We start from the raw sequence: 26,963 nt of genomic DNA, 5'->3' as shown, positions 1-26,963 counted from the left end.
AGTCAAACAAGGAAAATTCAGATAAGTGGGAACATTTCGCTGGTCCCCACCAAAGACATTAAAACCAGTAGATAGTGATAACACTGACGTTATCCAAGTATTCCTATGGAAAACTCCCGATGGCGCATGAAGCCGGAAGTATTTGAATTTGAAGCACGCCATATTGCTGAATGGGGCTGAAAAAGCATTGAACATTGAATATTACTTTGAGCATGATCAAGCTATTAATTACACTTTGGATGGTGTATCAATACACCCATTCACTACAAAGATACAGACGTCCTTCCTAACTCAGTTGCTGGAGAGGAAGGAAACCGCTTATGAGGCCAATGGTGACTTTAAAACAGTTGCAGAGTTTAATGGCTGTAATAGGAGAAAATTGAGGATGGATCTACAACATTAGTAGTGACTCCATAATGACAGTGAAAAGAAGGAAGCCTGTACAGAATAAAAATATTCCAATAGGGGAAGTTGTTTAACTGAATGTATTCAACCRAAATGTGTCTTCCGCATTTAACCCAACCCCTCAGAATCAGAGATGCGGGGGCTGCCTTAATCGACATCCACGTCTTCGGCACCTGGGGAACAGTGGGTTAACTGCCTTGCTCAGGGGCAGAACGGCAGATTTTTATCTTGTCAGCTTGAGGATTCGATCCAGCAATCTTTTGGTTACTGGCCCAATGCTCTAACCACTATGGCTACCTGCCGCCCTGTTTTTTAGGATAAAAAATAAATGGAATAAAGCTAAGCACAGGCAAAATCCTAGAGGAAAACCTGGTTCAGTCTGCTTTCTAACAGACACTGAGACAAATTCACCTTTCAGCAGGACAATAACCTAAAACACAATGCCAAATATACACTGGAGTTGCTTACCAAGATGACATTGAACATCCCTGAGTGACCTAGTTCAAAATCTATGGCAAGACTTACAAATGGCTGTCTAGCAATGATCAACAACAAACTTGACAGAGCTTGAAGAATTTTTTAAAGAATAATGTGTAAAWATTGTTCAATCCAGGTGTACAAAGCTCTTACCCAGAAAGACTCACAATTGTAATTGCAGCCTAATGTGATTGTAACATGTATTAACTTAGGTGTGTGAATACTTATGTAAATTAGATACAATGGGCTCTAAATGTCAATTAAAATGTTATTTGTCACATGCGCCGAATACAACAAGTGTAGACAAATTCACTTATATGTGTATTAAAGTAGTTGAAAGTTAAGTATTTGGTCCCATATTCCTAGCACACAATAACTACATTAAGCCTGTGACTGTACACACTTGTTGGATGCATTTGCAGTTTGTTTTGGTTGTGTTTCAGAATATTTTGTGCCCAATAGAAATAAATGGTAAATAATGTATTGTGCCATTTTGGAGTCACTTTTATTGTAAATAAGAATATGTTTCTAAACACTTCTACATTAATATGAATGCTACCATGATTATGGATTATACTTATGCCTCTAACTTTCTCACTCATCATTATTCACGATTTATTCACGATTATCTGTAATCATGGTGAATTTGTCCCAAGACTTTTGGACCCCTAAAATGGTGGACTATGTACAAAAAGTGCTGTAATTTCTAAACAGTTCAAAATACCCTCAAATTAAAGCTGACAGTCTGCACTTTAACCTCATAGTCATTGTATCCTTTCAAATCCAAAGTGCTGGAGTATAGAGCCAAAATAACAGAACATGTGTCATTGTCCCAATACTTTTGGAGCTCACTGTATTTCTGTACTTAATTTTCAAAACATTTGCAAAAATGTCTAAAAACTTTTTTTCACTTTGTCATTCTGGGGTAGTGTGTAGATGGGTGATAGTTTAAAAAAAATTCAGGCTTAACAACAAAATGTAGTCAAGGTATGAACACCTTCTGAAGGCACTACATAGTTTTGTTTTTGTACAGTTAGTTCTGATGGCTGGAGTTTATTTGTTGCAAAGATAATTTTCTTCAGACAGTGATTCTGCCATAGAGAAACCCATGTCCACATTTCACTGCTGTTTATAGTATGGAGTCATAGTGAGTGTGCATAAAGGCTCATTGATGATCTAAGAAAGATGTATGCTGCATGTCCCCTTCACAAAATCAGCCAATGTTCAGCCTCTTTATGAGCCACTACCATTAGATCCAGCCCTGACCAGCCTTCTGTTGGTTCTGGCTCACTTCAGGCCACCTGTCCCGGGTTACGGTCCATCTCCAGGCAGCTCTAAACAAAGAACAATAGTTATTTGAATAGGATTATTGAGGTGACCTCAGCAGGCAGGCCCAGGGCTGTGTTTGGTCAGCTCTCTCTCTATCTTCTCCTGTAGTTTATGAAAGGAGGGCCTTTTCTTGGGCTCGGCCTCCCAGCAGCCCCTCATCAGGACGTAGACACTGGGGGGGCACTCCTCTGGAGCCTCCATACGGTAACCCTGCTCCACCCGCTCCTTCACCTCCTTTACAGACTGAGGGAGACGAGAAAGACAGAAAAAGAGATGGCACATGATCTTTGATCCAAGATGGCGTAGCAGTGTAGGCGTGTTTCGTTTCGTCCTCTCGTATACTTTTGTATTTTTCGTATATATTTTAATTTTTAATTTAAAAAAATGTTTTTTCTATCTCTTTTCAATTTTTWATTCGATTATACCTTCCGGTAACCTACCTCACCCAATGTGATACGGAATCGCTATTATTTTTTAACTTTGGAACACATTCAAGAACCCCCAGTAGCTAACCAGCTAATCAGCTACAAGCTATTTAGTCATTTTTAGTCACTGCTAGCATCTTTTACCTTCTGCACAGACACCAGCCCTGTTATTAGCCTGGATATTACTCACCAATTTACCAGCATCGGACTGTCTCTCSACAACAACGCCGGATTCCTGCCGTAATCCCTGAGCCACTACTTCTGATCCTCACAGCTAGCTTGCATTTAGCCACCACTGCCACGAGATAGCAACAAGATTACGCAAAATACAATCTACATACATACCATAACTCTCACGGAGCGACATCGCTTGGATGTAGCTACATGTCGAACACGGCTGCCCACGCCCGAACCCAAAAACCAACCCCGTTGTCTGCGGACAAATTACCCATCCGCTGTTCCTTCACCGGCCTCCGTCTGAGCAACCCCTCGTCCTTGAAGCGTCCACGTATCATAACATTAATAACCGACCGCGGCCTAGGGACATTTGTACGCCCCAAATCTAAAAAAAAATGATGAGAGAACACTCAGAGACCTTCCGTGCTCTGCCACCAATCATAAAGAATCGGCAACCCCTATAGGGACCAATAATTGATCCTTGCTAATAAGTGAATTGCCTGCTGGAACTGGTCCAATATCACGGTAATCCATTTGTTATTGTGTTATATGTCTGCTCTGTTGATTATTACTCGGCTCCGAGTGTGATAAGATAGAGAAATTAAATGTCAGGTCACATCCTTACGTGGACTCTTTAGAGCGCTTCATCCACGTCCGCTCCCATTATTTTATCATTGCGTTGCCCTGTGATTAAGATCACCTTGGACCTGCATGTCATTGATTCATATAGTCATACCTGTTGTTTTAAATGCTAGCCGTTCCTCCTATCTAAAGAAAGATCCGTAAGAGAATTATGATATGCATTCTGTGTCACTATAGACCCTTTGCTAATTGGAATCACCATCTTTCAATATCTAGGTATTCACAATATCTAATGACCTGTCTCGTTTATCCAGCTTAGATTCCGGCTCGTATACTATGCAATATCTCGATGTTTTGAGATATATGCCAATAGTCTACGAGCAGTTTATCCGCTTCTGTAAATGATTATTTCACACCGCTCCATCCGTGATACGATCACGCATCTTGTCGCCGAAGACACCTACCACATTCGATACGATCATCCATGACACTAATTCTACGAGTTTGTGTGCTTTGCATCACCAGCGTACTCGTTTGAATCCAGTACAGGTGATGAGGCACGAGAGTGGACCAGTCCCTCTCCTCCCCCTCTAGAGTGATTCAAGAAGGCCAGCTGCAGGGCCAAATGCGAGAGTCTCGAGGGAGTAGCCTGGGTTGGCTCGCCTTGATACCCGTGCCTCCACAATACCACCATGTCATGCCAAACCTATTCGCAATGTCCCACGAAACATTCTATTCTATTCAACGCCAATAAACCCCCTCCCTGACTAACTACTCTTAGCGTGATCCCTACTGTCCACTACTGAAACCATACCTTAATTCGAAAATACAGCCACCACGCGACATACGTCTCCTTTCATGCTTGTGTAGCCCTTCTCGCCGTCGGAGCCTCTGTGGACTCGTAACTAATCTCTTCACCCTGTATGACTCGGGTTAATTTTGTGTTGGTGGTAGGTCAATTTTGTGTGCTCTATGCTCCTTCTGTGCTATGTTAGTCGCGAAGCACATAACCCACTCTCTATGATTAACTGTAAGAGTCCGGAATAACAATGCTATTTGAATGCCAATACGGCCATAGCTCTAGTAATATTCTCTCGAACGCCCCTCTCCCTTCTCCACAGGAATCGCTTTTTCACATGTCACAAGCTCTGTTTATAGTGCCCTTATCGATATGTCTATTGGCCCGGAGATGTGGGGCGCTGTGTGTCGATGTTTGTTGAGAGGAAGGCGGGCCGGTCCAATGAGTGAGTGTATAGCTTGGAGAGGATCTCGTCCTAGTCCACGGGATGCTACACGAACAAGCATATAAAACCACTTTCCGTCAAGATAGAACGCCAAAGGGGGAGGAGTTGCAATCTACTGCAGAGATAGCCTGCAAAGTTCTGTCATACTTTCCAGGTCTATGCCAAACAGTTCGAACTTCTAATTTTAAAAATGAATCTCTCCAGAATAAAGTCTCTCACTGTTGCCGCTGTACCGACCCCCCTCAGCTCCCAGCTGTGCCCTGGACCATCTGTGAATTGATCGCCCCCATCTAGCTTCAGAGTTTGTTCTGTTAGGTGACCTAAACTGGGAATATGCTTAACACCCCGGCAGTCCTACAATCTAAGCTAGATGCCCTCAATCTCACACAAATCATCAAGGAACCCACCAGGTACAACCTAAATCCGTAAACATGGGCACCCTAATAGACATTATCCTGACCAAACTTGCCCTCCAAATCCACCTCTGCTGTCTTCAATCAAGATCTCAGCGATCACTGCCTCATTGCCTGTATCCGCTACGGGTCGCGGTCAAACGACCACCCCTCATCACTGTCAAACGCTCCCTAAAACACTTCTGCGAGCAGGCCTTTCTAATCGACCTGGCCAGGGTACCCTGGAAGGATATTGACCTCATCCCGTCAGTTGAGGATGCCATTCTTTAAAAGTTACTTCCTCACCATATTAGACAAGCATGCTCCGTTCAAAAATGCAGAACTAAGAACAGATATAGCCCTTGGTTCACTCCAGACCTGACTGCCCTCGACCAGCACAAAAACATCCTGAGGCGAACTGCAATAGCATCGAAGAGTCCCCGCGATATGCAACTGTTCAGGGAAGTCAGGAACCAATACACGCAGTCAGTCAGGAAAGCAAAGGCCAGCTTTTTCAAGCAGAAATTTGCATCCTGTAGCTCTAACTCCAAAAGTTCTGGATACTGTAAAGTCCATGGAGAAACAGAGCAACCTCCCAGCTGCCCACTGCACTGAGGCTAGGTAACACGGTCACCACCGATAAATCCGTGATAATCGAAAACTTCAACAAGCATTTCTCAACGGCTGGCCATGCTCCTCCTGGCGACTCCAACCTTGGCCAACAGCTCCGCCCCCCCGCTGCTACTCGCCCAAGCCTCCCAGCTTCTCCTGTACCCAAATCCAGATAGCAGATGTTCTGAAAGAGCTGCAAAACCTGGACCCATACAAATCAGCTGGGGTTGACAATCTGGACCCCTATTTTCTGAAACTGTCCGCCGCCATTGTCGCACCCCCTATTACCAGCCTGTTCAACCTCTCCTTCGTATCATCTGAGATCCCCAAGGATTGGGAAGCTGCCGCGGTCATCCCCCTCTTCAAAGGGAGAGACACCCTGGACCCAAACTGTTACGGACCTATATCCATCCTGCACTGCCTATCTAAGGTCTTCGAAAGCCAAGTCAACAAACAGATCACTGACCATCTTGAATCCCACTGTACCTTCTCCGCTGTGGAATCCGGTTTCCGAGCCGGTCACGGGTGCACCTCAGCCACGCTCAAGGTACTAAACGATCATAAACCGCCATCGATAAAAGACAGTACTGTGCAGCCGTTTCATCGACCTGGCCAAGGCTTTCGACTCTGTCAATCACCATATTCTTATCGGCAGACTCAGTAGCCTCGGTTTTTCTAATGACTGCCTTGCCTGGTTCACCAACTACTTTGCAGACAGAGTTCAGTGTGTCAAATCGGAGGGCATGTTGTCCGGTCCTCTGGCAGTCTCTATGGGGGTACCACAGGGTTCAATTCTCGGGCGACTCTTTTCTCTGTATATATCAATGATGTTGCTCTTGCTGCGGGCGATTCCCTGATCCACCTCTACGCAGACGACACCATTCTGTATACTTCTGGCCCTTCCTTGGACACTGTGCTATCTAACCTCAAACGAGCTTCAATGCGCATACAACACTCCTTCCGTGGCCTCCAACTGCTCTTAAACGCTAGTAAAACCAAATGCATGCTTTTCAACCGTTCGCTGCCTGCACCCGCACGCCCGACTAGCATTACCACCCTGGACGGTTCCGACCTAGAATATGTGGACATCTATAAGTACCTAGGTGTCTGGCTAGACTGCAAAATCTCCTTCAGACTCATATCAAACATCTCCAATCCAAAATCAAATCTAGAGTCGGCTTTCTATTTCGCAACAAAGCCTCCTTCACTCACGCCGCCAAACTTACCCTAGTAAAACTGACTATCCTACCGATCCTCGACTTCGGCGATGTCATCTACAAAATAGCTTCCAATACTCTACTCAGCAAACTGGATGCAGTTTATCACAGTGCCATCCGTTTTGTTACTAAAGCACCTTATACAACCCCACACTGCGACCTGTATGCCCTAGTCGGCTGGCCTCGCTACATGTTCGTCGTCAGACCCACTGGCTCCAGGTCATCTACAAGGCTATGCTAGGTAAAGTGCCGCCTTATCTCAGTTCACTGTCACGATGGCTACACCCACCCGTAGCCGCGCTCAGCAGGTGTATCTCACTGATCATCCCTAAAGCTAAAACCTCATTTGGCCGCCTTTCCTTCCAGTTTCTTGCTGCCTGCGACTGGAACGAATTGCAAAAATCTCTGAAGTTGGAGACTTTTATCTCCCTCAACAACTATTAAACATCTGCTATCTGAGCAGCTAACCGATCGCTGCAGCTGTACATAGTCCATCGGTATATAGCCACCCAATTTACCTACCTCCACCCCATACTGCTTTTATTTATTTACTTTTCTGCTCTTTTGCACACCAGTATCTCTACTTGCACATGATCATCTGATGATTTATCATCCAGTGTTAATCTGCTAAATTCTAATTATTCGATTTATTGCCTACCTCCTCATGCCTTTTGCACACATTGTATATAGATTCTCTTTTTTCACCATGTTATTGACTTGTTTATTGTTTACTCCATGTGTAACTCTGTGTTGTTGTCTGTTCACACTGCTATGCTTTATCTTGGCCAGGTCGCAGTTGCAAATGAGAACTTGTTCTCAACTAGCCTACCTGGTTAAATAAAGGTGAAAAAATAAATAATAATGCCACTCTTAATGGGTCGGTTCACTTTTTCACTTTATATGGACATAAATAAAAAGGTAAAACATTCAGCCTACATACTGTATCTGTATGTTAATCACCTGGATTAAACAAGTACAGTAAACTCACTCATTCTAATTATATGGTTAGACACTAAGCATGCTTTAAGTCATTCTTAGCTGATCCCCCAGGCTGTCCCTATATCCCCCCCTGACCTACCAGGCAAACAGGGAGAGGGCTAGATGGGTACAAAGGATTGACAGTGAGACTCTGTCACAGGAGAGTGTAAGTACCATAATCCCCCCCCCCCCACCCCATGTACAACACAAAATATGCACAAAGGAAGGCAAGTACACACACTCACACTCTCTCTCACACATCCCCACCCCTCCCCTTCGCTCTTCTTTTTGGCTGGCTGCCATCAGGAGCTGTTGCCTTAGAAACGCGGCCTACAAGCACTAATCCTGGTTTATCTCTGCTGTTATTACCTGGTTAGTGCCATTGCTTTGATTCTCTGCTTTACATACCTGTGGGGGGAGTAACAGACTCCCTACAAACAGATACAGCATGGAAAAAAGGGATATTAAGTATGGAGTAAATAAATAAATACACATGCCCTTCCGTTTCACTCCAGTTAACTGCCCTCCGATCACAGCAGAGTTTGTTAATCGGCGCTGCTTCACTAAGACTGAAGTGTGTCTCTTCAATTGAACACATATCGTGACAATGAGTCTCAATGAAAATATAGTGCTATATAAACAGAGGTCTGGGCCAGATTACAGTATGTGACTCCATCTGACACCATGGGAAAGAAATAAAACCTACTCATGGGGTCCTCTACTGGTACAACATCATGACTACACATAGAAGAACCACATCTTATGAATGCTCAAATTTCACCCCTGACTCCTATTCAGGACAGATCAAATGAGTCCGGGGCAAATCCATGTTCTGACGCACTAACCTGCCTTTAATCTTAGGGGAAGTTTCCTTAGTTTCAGTACCATAAGTCTATCAGTGGATAAAGCACTGCTGACGTAAACTGGATAATGGGTCATAGAGGGATAAGGGTCAAACAAACCCCATTTTCCATGACCTGCCCTAATAGATCAGGCTTTTTATGTAACCTGAGATTATGGTCATTTGGAGAGATGCACTGGTGCCAGGATGTCAATGGTGTTATCAGTTAGTAAAAACTACTGGGTTGCCACTGATCAGCGGTAAGATAAGGGCACTGGACGCTGTAGCAGGCATCCTGAGAACAGCGTCAGTAAGCTTTACTGTACTGTGGCTCACCTCTCACGGGCGAAGACCTCTGGAACACCTGCTGAGAACAGAGGACCTTGCAGCTTCCATGAAGGACAGAGAGCTATGGCATGCCATCATTCAGCGCATTGCACCACCATAATAAGCAAGTGAGCAACTGGGTCAGACTGCCTTGATAAGAATTTTCAAAGCAGCTGTTCATATTTTTGTCACACACTAATTTCTGTTGCATTGTTGTGCCAGTAACTCAGAACTATACATCACTGTTCATAAAGATCAGTGAAGTCAGGACTCACCATCTTGGGGTAGGGCTGTCGACCGTAGGAGAACGTCTCCCAGAGGAGAACACCATAGCTCCATACGTCTGACCGCGTGGAGAATTTCTATAGGACAATCACACATGACCACAAAAGCAATTCAATGACAAATTACAAAATTCCACTGATGACTGCTCGACATGATAGTTACTGTGTAATAGCCACATAGGCTTGGCAGGCTAAAAAAACAGACTCACATACAATTCACATGAATTACACATACTGTTAAGTCTGTAAAGTAACCGAAAGCTTGAATCCCTTAGCCGACAAATCTGTTGATGTGCCCTTGAGCAAGGCACTTAGTGCTAATTTCTCCCACACTCAGAAGGTGTCTCAAGGGGAGTTGGGATATGCGAAAAAACACTTTTACAATTCACACATTTGCATTAATACACACTTGTGAAATAGGACAGATAAGCACCCACCTAATTTATATTTTATTATAAACATGTCTGTACTGTAAGCATGATAAACACTAGATGTTAGAGGTAAACATGATCCTACCTCTTTCTTCAGGGCCTCAGGGGCTGTCCATTTGACTGGTAGTTTAGCGTTGTCCGAGGCCTTGCAGTCCACCTTGGTCAACCCAAAGTCACTGACTTTGGCCACGCCTTCGTTGGAGACCAGGATGTTACGGGCCGCTAGGTCTCTGTGAACCAACCTCTTAGACTCCAGGTACTCCATGCCCTCGCACACATCTCTGAACACACACATACACACATTCTTACTGAAATACACAGAAATGCACAACTTCTAATAAAGACTCTCTTAAAAACGAGGCTTTCAGTAAAGTTGGTAATGTGGCAGTGATTTAATGTATAACATATAAAGTTATATTAAATTATATACTCCGAGTCAATATTCATGTCATAAGAAGCAATTCCCTACAACCACGCCCACAAATTAGGTGAAACACATTCTTTCCCATTGACCGMCATTGTAAAAGAGCCAACTTCGTCGTCAATGTTTAGTTACAGTGCATTCGGAAAGTATTCAGACCTCTTGACTTTTTCCACATTTTGTTACGTTACAGCCTTATTCTAAAATTGATTAAATTGTTGTTTTTCCCTCATCAATATACACACAATACCACATAATGACAAAGCAAAAACTGTGTTTTAGAAATGTTTGCAAATGTATTACAAATATAAAACTCAAATATCACATTTACATAAGTATTCACGTAAATATGACATTTACATAAGTAAGGTATTTCATTTTTGTATTTTTATACATTTGCAAGAATTTCTAAAAAACTGTTTTCACTTTGTCATGGTGAGGTATTGTGTGTAGATTGACGATAAAATACAATAATTAATACATTTTAGAATAAGGTTGTAACGTAACAAAATGTGGAAAAAGTCAAGAGGTCAGAATACTTTCAGAATGCACTGTATACAGAAGTAACAAAACATGCTGAAAAGCTGCTGGGTTGTTCAATGTACATGTAATCAGGTCAAAATTCCAATCCTACGGTTGCCTTGGGAGCAGGTAATATTGAAAAGTAATCTTAGACATGCTGCACTTTTCTTAAATGTAATTTTGTAATTGACTAAAACAAGCAGATAACAAGAAAATTCTGTTTGAAAAATRTCCGGTTTTTGCTGTGGGCCAATGGGGTAACCTAGGTTGATTTCCCCACAGGCGGGCGGGGCCACGAAGTTCTATCAAATACCGCCTGGGACTGTGGTGGGGCCTCACAGTGCAAAACGTAGTAGCTGGCCAGTGCGAATGACAAAACGGCCCCTCGTCCGGAGGAAGTTCACCAGATTACCCTACAACACACAAATAATACAGTTGGATAACAGTTGTGTAATCTAAACTAGATTTGAGTAGATAGTCCTAATTGTTTGTTTGTTACAGATAATTGTTTTGCATCAACAAGCTGTTAGGGCTTGTCTCCTGGACTGAGATTAAGCCTACTCCTAGTCTGTTAGTTAGTCTTGATTGACTGTGATGACAGATTGACGGTACTGAAGTCACGACAGCAGAACCTTGGCCATGAGCTCTGTGACGATGTGCAGTCCATTGTCTACGATCACCCCCAACAACCGCACCAGGTTCTTATGCTGCAGTTTCCTAGTGGAAAGTTTGTAATCAGATCCAAAACAATAAAATGAAAAAAAGAAAGAAAGTAACAAAGGGATGAAGGAACAAAGGTCAGATAGTCGTTACTCCATTTAATGAAGTTAATTAAGAAACTGTGTCGCCACTCTGAACTCACGTCATAACAGTGGTCTCTTCTAAGAATGCCTGTGCCGTTACATCACATTTAATGTTCTTTACTGCCACCTTCTGGCCAATGTAGTCTCCTTCAAACACCGCTAGGGGACAACAAAACAAGAGCAAATTAAATCTGTAACAGAATCAGGGTTCAATTCAAGGTTACAATGGTTTACCGGCTTTTTTTTTTTTTTTTACTCCACCGAAACAATTGAGGAAATTGCAGCCTCACCTCCAAACTCCCCCTCTCCGATACTCTCTCCCAAGGTCAGCTTCCTGATGTCCAGCAGCCACCCCGCTGTGACACACACAGAGATACCAATCTAAAACGGTATCTTTTTTTCTCTCTCTCACTTCTAAAGAAACAGGTAGCTTTTATATTTATCACTCACACTTCTAAAGAAAGTCACATTAACACCCCACCACCACATCCTCTCACATACAGAATACCCTTCATCCCCCTCACCCAGGAAGGCACGGATCTCCGAGCCTTAAGGAGGCCAACTCTGACACATCATGAGAGTGTAAAGACCAAGCCCTTACTTTTAGACAGCTCCAACTCAGCTGACTTGGTGCCCTCCTTATCTTTGGGCTTCAGAAGTTTTGTGGCGATAGCTCCCTTGTGCTTGGAGTGGAACTGCAAAGATAGCCATTATTATTATTTTTATTAAACTTTATTTATACAGGGTGGGTCACCATTGAGACCAGGGTCTCATTTACAAGGGAGCCCTGTGAACATGAATATACACAATAAAATGTAACATAACATAATGTAAAATAACAATACCAATACAACAAGAATAATCAAATCAAACAGAACCCTCACATATCACCTCCCTTAAAACTTGATCTAAACTTTCCAATGGAGACCAGCGAGTCTAGCTTCAATGTGGCCTGAAGGCTATTCCATGAGCTTGGGGCATAAAAACTAAAAAGCATTTTTCCCCAACTAAGTGGAGACCCGCGGGGCCTCCAGAACCATCCAGTCCAGAGAGCGGGTCAGCTTGTGACAGCTTACGGTATATTAAGAACAGAGAATTAACTATGCTGTCGTTGACACTTAAAAGGGTCGGTATGAGGCTTTGATGGCTTAGTTGGTTGCTAAAACTCACAACACCAGTAGAGCTGWGTCCTGTATGGGCAACATACAGTATAACGATTGTATGTACAGTATTTACTGTTAGTTATTAATTCTAAAACTATAACAATTAAGTACTGTCAAAAAGAAACAGAATGATGGAAAGGGGAACTGTACACAACAAATGCATTTTTACAAATCCAATAGTCCTGCGTGTCAGGAAGCAGCTGGATTCTCCCTTTATTTTCTCACAAGAGTAAGTCAGCGATATGAGTCAGGACTAAAGACATCTGTGCTCCACAGATAAGGGAGTGGTGAGGCATCTTTAGCCTTTACAGTCACCCGTATCTCCAAACTCCCTAATGACTGTGCTTCCAATAGCTCGGAAACTCACTGGCACAACATAGATAAACCTTAAAAGGTCTGCTAAGACCTTTCTTTTAAACTGTAAGCAATTAATGACAGTTACTTTCTATGGGTGACAGTTTGCCATGGTTAGGTTCAAATACAATTCTGAGTGATTATTTTTCCATATAGAGGCTGATTATGAACATTAGCTCCTCAGTATAAAGATGTAGGCAAGGAAATCTTGTATTTTCATACACTCCCCTTTTAAATGTGACTCTACTATACTACCCTACCAAGCAAAAAGGCAGTAACTGCTCATTTGGTCAAAAATGTCATTTTTGCTACATTAAATACATGCTTAAATATAATGTGCCCCCCCCCCCAACCTCTCTTTCTGTTTACATTATATGCATAGTCACTTTAACTATACATTCATGTGCATAATACCTCAATTAGCCCGACTAACCGGTGCCCCCGCGCATTGGCTACCCGGTCTATCTGCATTGTGTCCTGCCACCCACCACCCGCCAACCCCTCTTTTACGGTACTGCTACTCTCTGTTTATAATATATGCATAGTCACTTTAACCATACCTACATGTACATACTACCTCAATCAGCCAGACTTATATTTCAACTTAAAAATTGCACTGTTGGTTAGAGCCTGTATGTAAGCATTTCACTGTAAGGTCTACACCTGTTGTATTCGGCGCACGTGACAAATAAACTTTGATTTGGACAAGTATCCTGCCTCTATTGTATTGTGTTTTGGAGAAAATGGGGGTCATGTTAGCAGTAACTGCATAAAGTTACTGTGAAACCAAGGTAAATAAAAGTCATTTTTCTCAGTTCCACACTATGAGCGGTTACTGCCTTTTTGCTTGGTAGGGCAGTGTATACCCTAGCATTTTTTATTTGAGATCAAATGTTTACTATGAGGCCGATGTGAGTAAGAACTTTAAACAGGTTAAACACATTCGCAAGGCTGTGGGGCCAGAATGAATACCAGAGCGCTTAATCAGAGCATGCGCTGACCAGCTGGCAAGTGTGTTCACTGACATTTTCAACCTATCCCTAATCCGGTCTGTAATACCAACTTGTTTCAAGCAGACCAGCATAGTCCTCATGCCCAAGAATGCCAAGGTAACCTGTCTCTAGTAAATGAATATCACCCTGTAGTATTCACATCTATAGCCATGAAATGCTTTGAAAGGCTGGTCATGGCTCACATCAACACCATCATCCCTGACAACCTGGACCCACTCTAATTCGCATACTGCCGTAACAGATAGAATAGAATAAAACTTTATTGGACATTTTTCTTTGGCATCACCTTCATTAAAATAATCACATACACATTCATTCTCACATCATACACATTTAAACCAGTCAGTCCATCATGTTGCATACACTAACAACATAGAGGACATTAATACATTCATTCACATACGACCACTGTCCCAACTGCACTAGATACAATTTACTTTGTACTTAGTAGTCCAAAAGCACAAGGAACGAATGAATGTTTGAACACGTTCTTCTTGGCCATGGGCATTCTGAAGCGCCAGCCAGAGGGAAGCCACAGATGACGCAATCTCTTTTGCATTCCACACTGCCCTCACCCACCCGGACAAAAGGGATACCTACGTAAGAATGCTGCTCATTGACTAAGCCTCAGCATTCAACACCATAGTCCCCTCCAAGCTCATCAACAAGCTCAGGACCCTGGGACTGAACATCTTCGTCTTCAACTGGATCCTGGAATTCCTGAGGGGCCGCCCCCAGGCGGTGAGGGTAGGCAACAACTCACCCCCCACGCTGACCATCAACATGGCGGCCCCTCAGGGGTGTGTGCTTAGTCTCCTCCTGTACTCCCTTTTCACCCACGGCTGCTTGGCCACGCACGACTCAAACACCATCATCACGTTTGAGACGACACGACGATGGTAGGACTGATCACTGACAATGATGAGGCAGCCTATAGGGAGGAGGTCAGTAACCTGGCAGTGTGGTGCCAGGACAACAACCCCTCCTCAACATCAGCAAGACATGCCGCTGATTGTGGACTACAGGAAACAGAGGGGCATACACGCCCCCATCCACATCGATGGGGCTGTAGTGGAACGGATCGAGAGCTTCATGTTCCTCGGTGTCCACATCACTAAGGAATTAACATGGTCCACACACACCCACACAGTTGTGAAGAGGGCACGACAATGCCTCTTCCACCTCAGGAGGATGAAAATACTTTGCATGGTCCTCAGATCCTCAAAAAGTTATACAGCTGCACCATTGAGAGCATATTGACCGGCTGCATCACCACTTGGTACGGCAATGGCAAGGCACCCGCTACAGAGGGTGGTGAGTACGGCCCAGTACATCCCTGGGGCCGAACCTCCTACCATCCAGGACCTCTATACCAGGTGGTGTCAGAGGAAGGCCCAAAAAAGTGTCAAAGACTCCAGCCACCCAAGTCATAGACTGTTCTCTCTGCCAAGTCTGGAACCAACAAGACCCTGAACAGCTTCTGCCCCCAAGCCATTAGACTGCTAAACAAGACTGCTAAATAGCTCATCAAATGGCTACCCAAACTACCTGCATTGACCCTTTTTTTTTGCACTAACTCTTTTGCACAGACTCTATGCACACACACACTGGACTCTACACACACACAAAACATGCGCACACATGCTTACTGACGCCACACACACACACTCTCACAGTCACCACATACGCTGCTGCTACTGTCTATTATCTATCCTGTTGTCTAGTCACTTTACCCCTACCTACAYTGAGTATGCAAAACATTAAGGACACCTGCTCTTTCCATGAAATAGACTGAAAGTTATGAACCATAATTGATGTCACTTCTTAAATCCACTTTAAATCAGTGTAGATGAAAGGTAGGAGAGAGGTTAAAGAAGGATTTTTAAGCCTTGAGACATGGATTATGTATGTGTGCCATTCAGAGAGTGAATGGGCAAGACAAAATATTTAAGTATCTTTGAACGGGGTATGGTAGTATCTGTCAGGCGCACCGGTTTGTGTCGAGAACTGCAACGCTTCTGGGGTTTTCATGCTCAACAGTTTCCCGTGTGTATCAAGAATGGTTCACCACCCAAAGGACATCCAGCCAACTTGACACAACTGTGGGAATCATAAGAGTCAACATGGGCCAGCATCTCTGTGGAATGCTTTTGACACTTTGTAGAGTCCATGCCCCGACGAGTTGAGTCTGTTCTATGGGCAAAAAAGGGGGGTGCAACTAAATATTAGGAAGGTGTTCCTAATGTTTGGTATACTCATTGTATATGTACATAGCTACTTCAATTACCTGATAGCCCTGCACATCGACTCGGTACTGGTACTCATTGTATATACAGTTGAAGTCGGAAGTTTACATACACTTAAGTTGGAGTCATTAAAACTAATTTTTCAACCACTCCACAAATTTCTTGTTAACAAACTATAGTTTTGGCAAGTCGGTTAGGACATCTACTTTGTGGATGACACAAGTAATTTTTCCAACAATTGTTTACAGACAGATTATTTCACTTCAAATTCACTGTATCACAAGTTTACATACACTAAATTGACTGTGCCTTTAAACAGCTCGGAAAAATCCAGAAAATGATGTCATGGCTTTAGAAGGTTCTAATAGGCTAATAGACATCATTTGAGTCAATTGGAGGTGTATCTGTGGATGTATTTCAAGGCCTACCGTCAAACTCATTGCCTCTTTGCTTGACATCATAGGAAAGTCAAAAGAAATCAGCCAAGAATTGTAGACCTCTACAAGTCTAGTTCAACCTTGGGAGCAATTTCCAGACGCCTGAAGGTACCATGTTCATCTGTACAAACAATAGTGTGCAAGTATAAACAACATGGGACCATGCAGCCGTCATACCACTCAGGAAGGAGACGTGTTCTGTCTCCTAGAGATGAACGTACTTTGGTGCGAAAAGTGCAAATCAATACCAGAACAACAGCAAAGGATCTTGTGAAGATGCTGGAGGAAACAGGTACATAAGTATCTATATTCACAGTAAAATGAGTCAGTCCTATATCGACATAACCTGAAAGGCCACTCAGCAAGGAAGAAGCCACTGCTCCAAAACCACCATAAAAAAGCCACACTACGGTTTGCAACTGCACATGGGGAAAAATATCGTACTTTTTGGAGAAAAGTCCTCTGGTCTGATGAAACAAAAATAGAACTGTTTGGCCATAATGACGACCGTTATGTTTGGAGGAAAAAGGGGGAGGCTTCAAGCCGAAAAACACCATCCCAACCGTGAAGCACGGTGGCAGCATCATGTTGTGGGGGTGCTTTGCTGCAGGAGGGACTGATGCACTTCACAAAATAGACGGCATCATGAGGAGGAAAATTATGTGGATAAATTGAAGCAACATCTCAAGACATCAGTCAGGAACTTAAAGCTTGGTCGCAAATGGGTCTTCCAAATGGACAATGACCCCAAGCATACTTCCAAAGTTGTGACAAAATGGCTTAAGTACAACAAAGTCCAGATATTGGAGTGGCCATCACAAAGCCTTGACCTCAATCCTATAGAAAATCTGTGGGCAGAACTGAAAAAGAGTGTGCGTGCAAGTATGCCTACAAACCTGACTCAGTTACACCAGCTCTGTCAGGAGGAATGGGCCAACATTCACCCAACTTATTGTGGGAAGCTTGTGGAAGGCTACCCGAAACGTTTGACCCAAGTTAAACAATTTAAAGGCAATGCTACCAAATACTAATTGAGTGTATGTAAACTTCTGACCCACTGGGAATGTGATAAAAGAAATAAAAGCTGAAATAAATAATTCTCTCTGCTATTATTCTGACATTTCACATTCTTAAAATAAAGTGGTGATCCTAACTGGCCTAAAGACAGGGAATTTTTACTAGGATTAAATGTCAGGAATTGTGAAAAACTGAGGTTAAATGTATTTGGTGTGTGTGTGTAAACTTCCAACTTCAACTGCAGCCATATTATTTTTTACTCGTTATTGTTATTCAATCTGCATTGTTGGAAAAGTAAGTAAGCATTTCACTGTTAGTCTACATCTGTTGTTTACGAGGCATGTGACAAATACAATTTGATTTGATAGTACAGAATGTCACCTTTGTGGGTATTTTTTATACATATCTGTTTTACCTTTTAGAAATGAAAGCACTCCATGTATCTAGTCCCCCCCATTTGAAGAAGTCATAAATATTTGGACAAATTCACTTAGTGTWTTAAAGTAGAAAAAAGTTAAGTATTTGTTCCCATATTCCTAGCACTCATTGACTACATCAAGCATATGACTACAAACTAAATAACAAATCTATCTCCGCCTCACCTCTATCATGTCTATGAGGTTGTAGAAGTACTGGGTGTTGTCGATGGTCAGTTTCCTGTGCTGGTACATGACTCGGTAGTGGATGACCTGGCTGGAGTAGCCGACACAGAGCACATAGTCACCAGGGTGGCGGATGGACTCCCGCACCAGGAACAGGCCATCCTCTACAGGCCGCAGCTTGGACACCGCCTCGGGACCTGAGATCTTCCCATGGAACCAGCTGACATGGACCAAAAAATTATTAGTAAAAGCAATTAATAAAGAGACATTCCACAAAGTGTATTGCACAGGGCTAAGGATTTTGTTCTGGTCAAGTCACGTGTCCAGGAAATCACCTGGCCCTAGCTATATAAAACCCTCTTAGGCCTTACTCCCCCCTATSTGAGATATTTACTGCAGCCCTCATCCTCCACATACAACACCCATTCTGCCAGTCACGTTCTTTTAATGGTCCCCACACACATCCCTGGGTCGCACGTCTTTTCAGTTTGCTGCAGCTAGTGACTGGAATAACCTGCAACAAATACTCAAACTGGACAGTTATCTCAAACTCTTCATTCAAAGACTCAATCATGGACACTCTTACTGACAGTTATGGCTGCTTTGCGTGATGTATTGTTGTCTCTACCTTCTTGCCCATTGTGCTATTGTCTGTGCCCAATAATGTTTGTACCATGTTTTGTGCTGCTACCATGTTGTGCTGCTGCCATGTCGTGTTGCTACCATGTTGTTGTCATGTTGTGTTGCTACCATGCTATGTTGTTGTCATAGGTCTCTCTTTATGTAGTGTTGTCTCTCTACTCGTGATGTGTGTTTTGTCCTGTATTTAAAAAAAAAAAAATGTTTTATCCCCGCAGGAGGCCTTTTGCCAGGCCGTTATTATAAATAAGAATTTGTTCTTAACTGACTTGCCTAGTTGAATAAAGGTTAAATATATATATATATATTTTTTTAAATAGCTCTAAGCTTACATAACTGGAAAAAAAATCACCCATCTAAATTATGAGGAAGTGTACATATCAGTCCTTCAGTAGAAGACAGTGTGGAGAAGAACAAAAAGGGAAACAGAAAAAAACACAAATGCCTAAATTGCACAATAAACATGGTCTTATGACTGGGGATAAAGGAAAAATAATGAAATCCAGACTGATAGCCTTAAATAGACTTACGGCATGAGACTGAGACTGGGGTCGACACGAATGGCCTCTCGCTCTCGCATGTTGGTGGCAGAGATGAGTCCTTCCTCTCCTGTGGTGTTGTGTCTGGCCTTGTAATGTTCTTTCCCCTAGAAAACAGCACCAGAACAGCTTTCAGTAGAATCATGCAAATAGATACATGTTCAGCTCAATTATATGTATAGAACCCCCACCAAAGCAGACAGTGCACAAAGATCATGGGCAAGTTTTAATTTTAATTTTAGAAAAGTACATTGTAAATTGTGTGCTTACATTTGTAAACGATCACATATCTCTCTCTATTATGTGTGGGAATACTTTGGAACAGATGACCTAAATAAAAATATCATGGAGCTTATTTGCTGGTGTTTTTACAGTCTTTTTTTTGCTCAGAAAACTTGTGAGGCAAAATAAAATCGCCTGCGCGCCAAATTCGGCCTGTTGCCGCAAGTTAGGGAACCCTGCTATAAATCATTACGTACTGTTCCTGTTCTCATAATAGTGAGGATGTCTCCTTTGCGATAGGCCAGTTCACCAGTTTTGGGCTGGCTGTGGTCACTCTTGGCAACACATTGTGTGCCGAACACCAAACACTTCTGTAAGAGAGAGGTCAAAAATGCAAAGGCTTGTGACAGAACTTTGACATTTACAGCATCGGTTGGTTCAAAATTTAAAAATTAGGACATTTCTCTGAAATGTGTACACTACATTTAACAAACATTATAAACTGGATGGTTTGAACCCTGAATGCTGATTGKCTGACAGCCATGGTATATCAGACCGTATACCACGTATGGCAAAACATGTATTTTTACTGCCCCACTTACATTGGTAACCAGTTTATAATAGCAATAAGGCACCACAGGGGTTTGTGGTATATGGCCAATATACAGTACCACAGCTAAGGGCTGTGTCCAGGCACTCCGCGATGCGTCGTACTTAAGAATAGCCCTTAGCCGTGGTATATTGGCCATATACCACACCTCCTCGTGCCTTATTACTTAATTATAGTTCAGACACTGGTGATTGTACATTATGAATTACGATAAAAAGTTATTTCTCAGGCGGTAATGAATCACACTACTAACAGATAAACAAGCTAGTGTCCTGACAGAAAGATGGCTTTTATCTCCCAGTGAGTGACCCTGTAGTGACCGGAACATGGAATGGATACATACCGTTGCCATCCTCAAGATTGGAATATGCCTGGGTGGATGTAAATTCAAAAGTAAAGAGAACACCTGTTTAAGGAGAGCACATTATGCAAAACATCATATGGAAAACTTTCATCACAAGTCTAGCAATAATAGTAGGCTAAATAAACAATATGTTATTTAAGAGTAACAGTAGCCTCCCACTGGGCAAAAACTGAGTAAAAGTAAAAGATACCTTAATAGAAAATTACTCAAGTAAAAGTCACCCAGTAAAATACTACTTGAGTAAAAGTCTAAAAGTATTTGGTGTTAAATATACTTAAGTATCAAAAGTAAAAGTATCAATCATTTCAAATTCCCTATATTAAACAAACCAGACGGCACCATTTTCTTGTTTTATTATTTACGGTTAACCAAGGGCACACTCCAACACTCAGGCATAATTTACAAACGAAGCATTTGTGCTTAATGAGTCCGCAAGATCAGAGGCAATAGATGACCAGGGATGTTCTCTTGATAAGTGCATGAAATTGACAATTTTAACGTCAGTGAAGTAAAAGTAGTTGTCAAAAATATAAATAGTAAAAGTAGATACCCAAAAAAACGAGTTAAGTAGTACTTTAAAGTATTTTTTACTTAAGTACTTCTCACCACAGATTTTTTGTTAAKTTCACGTAGTTGACAACTCAACCAAAATTAGACATTGAAGATACGTCTGTGCAGTGGGCTACCACTGCTCCTTTCCCTGTCATTAAAATATATACATTCCTGAAAGCCCTTTTTGAAGGATCAGTTCAATATAATTATTCAAAGAAAGGAAAAAACAAAGTAGGCAACAGCATTAACAGACGACTGAGGGTGGGGCATCATATGGCAGTGGCAGTCTGTATACCTGTGGCTCAGCAATGTAGCAAAATGTAGCCTAATATGGTCCAAGGACAGACGTGATCAGAGCGCTAAGAGGATACAGGTATTTGGTGACCAGTCAATAGACACATGAACTAACACTATTTCCTGACAATGAGAACAGTTGAAGCCATAACACAGCTGAAACTGTCACTTACCTATAACGCTGCATTTGTACGACCTGTTACATTTGTCATTGCAGTTTCGAGTGGGTAACCAATTGCTGCGATTAATTACAGGCTAATCCGTAAAAAAGGAAATCGAGGTAGAGATAACTGCTTAATTCTTCCTTAGAAGGTCAGACGTCAAGAACGGAAAAGGTTAAGCAGACGCATCTTCGAATACTAGACAGCGCTTCATACGCTATTATTCATCATCACTCACAATAGCCCATCTCATCGCCCCCTTTCCAATCATGAATATTCAAAAAGCCAGAGGGGTGTGCTAGGATATGTGGACTGGCAACACATTTTAAAAGGTGCGTGGGGCGCCAGTTCTGTCAAAAATAATCAATTATTCATTCACACAATGAGAAAAGTATATCTACAGGAGTTAAGTCTTTAATATTCATCCTTGGTTTTAGGCAGCACTACAAAGACGTTCAAATAATATTACAGCAACGTTAACTCTCCTTTTAACAAAACAAGGTTAATTGCAACATGATGCAAAGACAAAAAAGTTAATTAAAATGGGTGTTGTGAAGATGCTCTTTGAAAATAAAATCATCAAAAGCCGTTTTTTTTTATTTTTTTTACAAAAACCTTAATACAAAGATATCTGCATTTTTCCTCATTCATCACAATAAGATGTTAAAATATTGCATGATACAGTATTGATTTATTACAATGTGCCCCTTTTAGAACTGTCAGTCCATATATATTGGCATATCATTCCTCCTCACCTCTCCACCTGATGTGTGGTGAGCATTCTGGCGCAAATCGGTTACTGTGCATCACCCAAGTGGGTGTCACACATTGGTTGTGGATGAGGTGAGCTTCCAACTAAATACAGTTGAAGTCGGAAGTTTACATACACTTAGGTTGGAGTCATTAAAACTAGTTTTTCAATCACTCCACAACTTTCTTGTGAACAAACTATAGTTTTGGCAAGTCGGTTAGGACATCTACTTTGTGCATGTCAAGTAATTTTTACAACAATTGTTGACAGACAGGTTATTTCACTGTATCAGTATTCAAGTGGGTCAGAAGTTTACATACACTAAGTTGACTGTACCTTTACACAGCTCGGAAAATTCCATAAAATGTCATGGCTTTAGATGCTTCTGATAGGCTAATTGACATAATTTGAGTCAATTGGAGGTGTACCTGTGGATGTATCTCAAGGCCTACCTTCAAACTCAGTGCCTCTTTGCTTGACATCGTGGGAAAATCTAAAGAAATCAGCCAAGACCTCAGAATTTTTTTTTGTAGACCTCCAAAAGTCTGGTTCATCCTTGGGAGCAATTTCCAAAACACCTGAAGGTACCACGTTCATCTGTACAAACAATAGTACGCAAGTATAAACACCATGGGACCACGCAGCCGTCACACGGCTCAGGAAGGAGACGCATTCTGTCTCCTAGAGATGAACATACTTTGGTGCGAAAAGATCAAATCAATACAGCAAAGGACCTTGTGAAGATGCTGGAGGAAACAGTTACAAAAGTATCTATATCCACAGTAAAATGAGTCCTTTATCGACATAACCTGAAAGGCCACTCAGCAAGGAAGAAGCCACTTGCTAAAACCACAATAAAAAAGCCAGACTACGGTTTGCAACTGCACATAGGGACAAACTCGTACTTTTTGGATCGTACTTTTTTTGTTTGTTTTTTTAAAACTTTTTCCTCTGGTCTGATGAACCAAAAATAGAATTGTTTGGCCATAATGACCATCGTTATGTTTGGAGGAAAAGGGGGGTGGCTTGCAAGCCGAAGAACACCATCCCAACCATGAAGCACGGGTGTGGCAGATTCACGTTGTGGGGTTGCTTTGCTGCAAGAGGAATTGGTGCGCTTCACAAAATAGATGACATCATGAGGAGGACAATTATGTGGATATATTGAAGAAACATCTCAAGACATCAGTCAGGAAGTTAAAGCTTGGTCGCAAATGGGTCTTCCAAATGGATAATGACCCCAAGCATACTGCCAAAGTTTTGGCAAAATGGCTTAAGGACAACAAAGTCCAGATATTGGAGTGGCCATCACAAAGCCCTGACCTCAAACCCATAGAAAATGTGTAGGCAGAACTGAAAAAGCGTGTGCGAGCGAGGAGGCCTACAAACCTGAYTCAGTTACACCAGCTCTGTCAGGAGGAATGGGCCAAAATTCACCTAACTTATTGTGGGAAGCTTGTGGAAGGCTAACCGAAACGTATGACCAAAGTTAAAAACAATTTAAAGGCAATGCTACCAAATACTAATTGAGTGTATGTAAACTTCTGACCCACTGGGAATGTGACGAAAGTAATAAAAGCTGAAATATATCATTCTCTACTATTATTCTGACATTTCATATTCTTAAAATAAGGTGGTGATCCTAACAGGGAATTATTACTAGGATTAAATGTCAGGAATTGTGAAAAACTGAGTTTAAATGTATTTGGCTAAGGTGTAAGTAAACTTCCAATTTCAACTATATGTAAAGCGCTTTGGTTTGTCTAGAAAAGCGCTATGTAAATCCAATCAATTAATTATATGAAGTCTCCAAACACACTCCACAAAAGACAGATTTTTAAATGCAAAGAATATGGCTGCATATAATAACTCATTTCATAAGGTCTTTATTCTCATAGCATGCTAGACAGACTGTGCAACATAGGAGCTATCTGTCAACTCCTCTTACACAAAACATATTCTATAACCCAGTGATTTCCTTAAAAGCGTTTTGTGGTGCAATCAATCACATCTTCAAAAATGCAGATTTTTTTCTTTTCAGGTGTCTGACAAATTTATAGACATCTTTAGACTACACAGAGAGAGTGCTTTCCAAAGCGCTGTTTTCAGAGTGTTTCTTTCCAGCTTTAACATTTTATTTGTCATTGCCTGCAGTTTTGGCACAATGAACTGTACATTTTTAAAACTTACTTTAATGTACTCATGTCTGTCTTTAAAGGGGGGCTGAACTTGGTTTCAAGTCTCATTAGGAAATGCGACAGAACGGTTTCGGAGGCGTGCTTTGATGTGGGTTACTCGTCTGTGTTTGAACATGGTATTTGGTATTTGTACTTTTACTATGCCAAAACAGTACAGTTACATTCACTCACCCTTCTAGATAACTTGAAACAGTCTAACCATGTCTCGAAGTAGTCTAGCTAGCAAGTTAGCCAACTTCTTTCACCAAGTCGCTTCAGCCGCCTAGTGTGCAACTGTGGCAAAGTTGGGTTGACTTTGGATAGCCGGTCTGTGGAGCTAGTTAGGGACTGTCAATAAATTACACAATGTAAATGAGACAATAACGTCATGTTGCACACCGGGTTCTCTTTAAATTCTTTCAATATTTGTATATTCATTTCTAAAATGTATAGTTGGTTTGATGTTAAGTCATTGAAATTTGGAGCTATTGATATTTTTTAAATGTTGTCCCATGTACATTGTGTAATTTACTGATGGTCCCTAACTAACCCCATAGCGATATCAAATGACAAACCAAATTGACCATGGGCATTACGATCTGGTCCTGTGCAGCTGCGCTCTGAAGTGATGATTACTTGGGTACTGCCAGCTGTGGGCAGGATGAAAATAAACCCAATATATGCACCTAAATGAGTAGCTCCTGCAGTCTTCAGTATATGATAACTGGCCTGTACAATAAAGGATTAAATCTTCTCTTCAATAAGAAAAGCAGGGGGGAAAAGTCCTTACAGTACATACAAAACAATGTAAGGAACAGTGGTTGGTACAGGTACTGTAAATGGGAGGGCTTCAGAAGTTGAGTGGGCAAATATTCTGGAAATGGAATGATGCAATCATTTAGCCTGGTTCCAGATCAGTATGTGCTTTAGCAAAATCCTCTGATGATTGTTGTCATGAAGCACATACAGATCTGGGAGCAGGCTATCAGTCATTAGCTCCTAGAAACCTCAGTAAGTCAGTCTGACGTTAAAGCCAATTTTCAGCACAATTTTAAGAGTAAATCATCTTTACCTTTCCCCTCCCATTCCCTCTAGGGGAGACATAAATGTTGCGACTTGGTGAAAGAACAACTAAGTCAGTTATATTCATATAGATTCTGAAAATTAAAATTAAAAGTAAAGGATGTGACATTCTGCCAGTATAGACTACTAACCTGCTCTTGCCTGGGTGCTGATATGTTTCTGTTTTACTCTATCATTCTCATGCCAACATTAGAAGCAAAACCAGATGGCCATCCAAGCTAACACTGCTCTGTCAGAGATCAAGCATCCACCTCTTCTGAATCCTCCTTCTTGTCTTTCTTGACCTCCCCCTCTCCCGTCTCGCTCCCGTCCCGTCTGCGCTTGCGGTTCCGAGCGCTGGCCTTGGACGCCGGCAGGGAGTCCATCCCCAGAACCTTGTGGATCTGACGGAACGCCAGCAGTCGTAGAGCATGCTGGAATCAGAGACGAGAGGAGGATCAGTGGACTTCAAACACATTCCATTGTCACACATATCAATGGGTAAAAATCAAAGACGAATGGAGTGTAATTAGAGCTAGCATAATAACTAGGGGTTTAAGTTAGATGGATATGAGTGTACAAAACCTTAAGAACACCTGCTCTTTCCATGACAGACTGACCAAGTGAATCCATGTCAACACTATGATCCCTTGATTGATGTCACTTGTTAAATCCACTTCAAATCAGTGTAGATTAAGGGGAGGAGACAGGTTAAAGAAAGATTTTTAAGCCTGGAGACAATTGAGACAAGAATTGTGTGTGCCATTCAGAGGGTGAAAAGGCAAGACTAATGTAAGTGCCTTTGAACAGAGTATGTTAGTATGTGCCAGGTGCACCGGTCTGTGTCAAGAACTGCAACGCTGTTGGGTTTTTCATGCTGAACAGTTTCCCATGTGTATCAAGAATGGTCCACCACCCAAAGGACATCCAGCCAACTTAACACAACTGTGGGAAGCATTGGAGTTAACATGGGACAGCATCCCTTTGGAACATTTGACACCTTGTAGAGTCCATGCCCTGACGAATTGAGGCTGTTCTGAGGGCAAAAGCGCAAGAGGGTGCAACTCAATTTTAGAACTGATCTCAGTGAGATTATCCTTTCAGTCTCAAAGAAACATAGGGGGTTTAAAGGTTGTGTGTACACACACACACACACACACACACACCGTATCCATGATTTCTTTACAAAAATTAATATTCAATGTATTCTGTACGCAGCACAGTTTCCCAGTCTAAGATGGTAGACCACCAAATGTTAAAGTTGATTATACCAATCACATGGTAAGTGTGGGG

At 42.0% G+C, this 26,963-nt stretch overlaps 2 protein-coding genes across 10 annotated transcripts in view; both read right to left on the bottom strand.

Annotated features, from left to right (window-relative positions):
* Positions 1-333: 333 nt before the first annotated feature.
* matk (megakaryocyte-associated tyrosine kinase) lies at positions 334-21,945 on the bottom strand. 6 transcript variants are annotated; one of them, XM_070435119.1, is made up of 14 exons: positions 21,693-21,945; positions 20,653-20,680; positions 19,957-20,070; positions 19,469-19,584; positions 18,300-18,519; positions 12,069-12,162; positions 11,758-11,823; positions 11,527-11,626; positions 11,297-11,381; positions 11,004-11,077; positions 9,807-10,002; positions 9,282-9,368; positions 9,016-9,046; positions 334-2,454 (listed from the first exon to the last, which is right to left on the bottom strand). In XM_070435119.1, exons 1-14 carry the CDS (start codon positions 21,704-21,706, stop codon positions 2,321-2,323), a joined length of 1,359 nt encoding a protein of 452 aa, XP_070291220.1. In that variant the 5' UTR covers positions 21,707-21,945; the 3' UTR covers positions 334-2,320. The 6 variants fall into 6 exon arrangements, with proteins under 6 accessions (XP_070291220.1, XP_023827659.1, XP_023827663.1 ...); XM_023971891.2 differs by having other exon boundaries at positions 9,016-9,043; XM_023971895.2 differs by lacking the exon at positions 9,016-9,046 and having other exon boundaries at positions 334-2,216.
* A 742-nt stretch (positions 21,946-22,687) lies between these two features.
* LOC111952366 (zinc finger RNA-binding protein) overlaps positions 22,688-26,963 on the bottom strand; it is a 38,498-nt gene continuing 34,222 nt past the window's right edge. For all 4 annotated transcript variants that reach the window (XM_023970960.2, XM_023970961.2, XM_023970962.2 and 1 more), the window contains exon 19: positions 22,688-26,104. In XM_023970960.2, coding sequence (XP_023826728.1) covers positions 25,931-26,104 — 174 coding nt within the window. In that variant the 3' untranslated portion in view covers positions 22,688-25,930. The remainder of the gene's footprint in view (positions 26,105-26,963) is intronic.

The sequence above is a fragment of the Salvelinus sp. IW2-2015 genome, linkage group LG26 (assembly GCF_002910315.2).
Source record: "Salvelinus sp. IW2-2015 linkage group LG26, ASM291031v2, whole genome shotgun sequence".
NCBI lineage: Eukaryota > Metazoa > Chordata > Actinopteri > Salmoniformes > Salmonidae > Salvelinus > Salvelinus sp. IW2-2015.
Note: the sequence above shows the minus strand (reverse complement) of the source record. Positions and strands in the feature narration are given on the sequence as shown.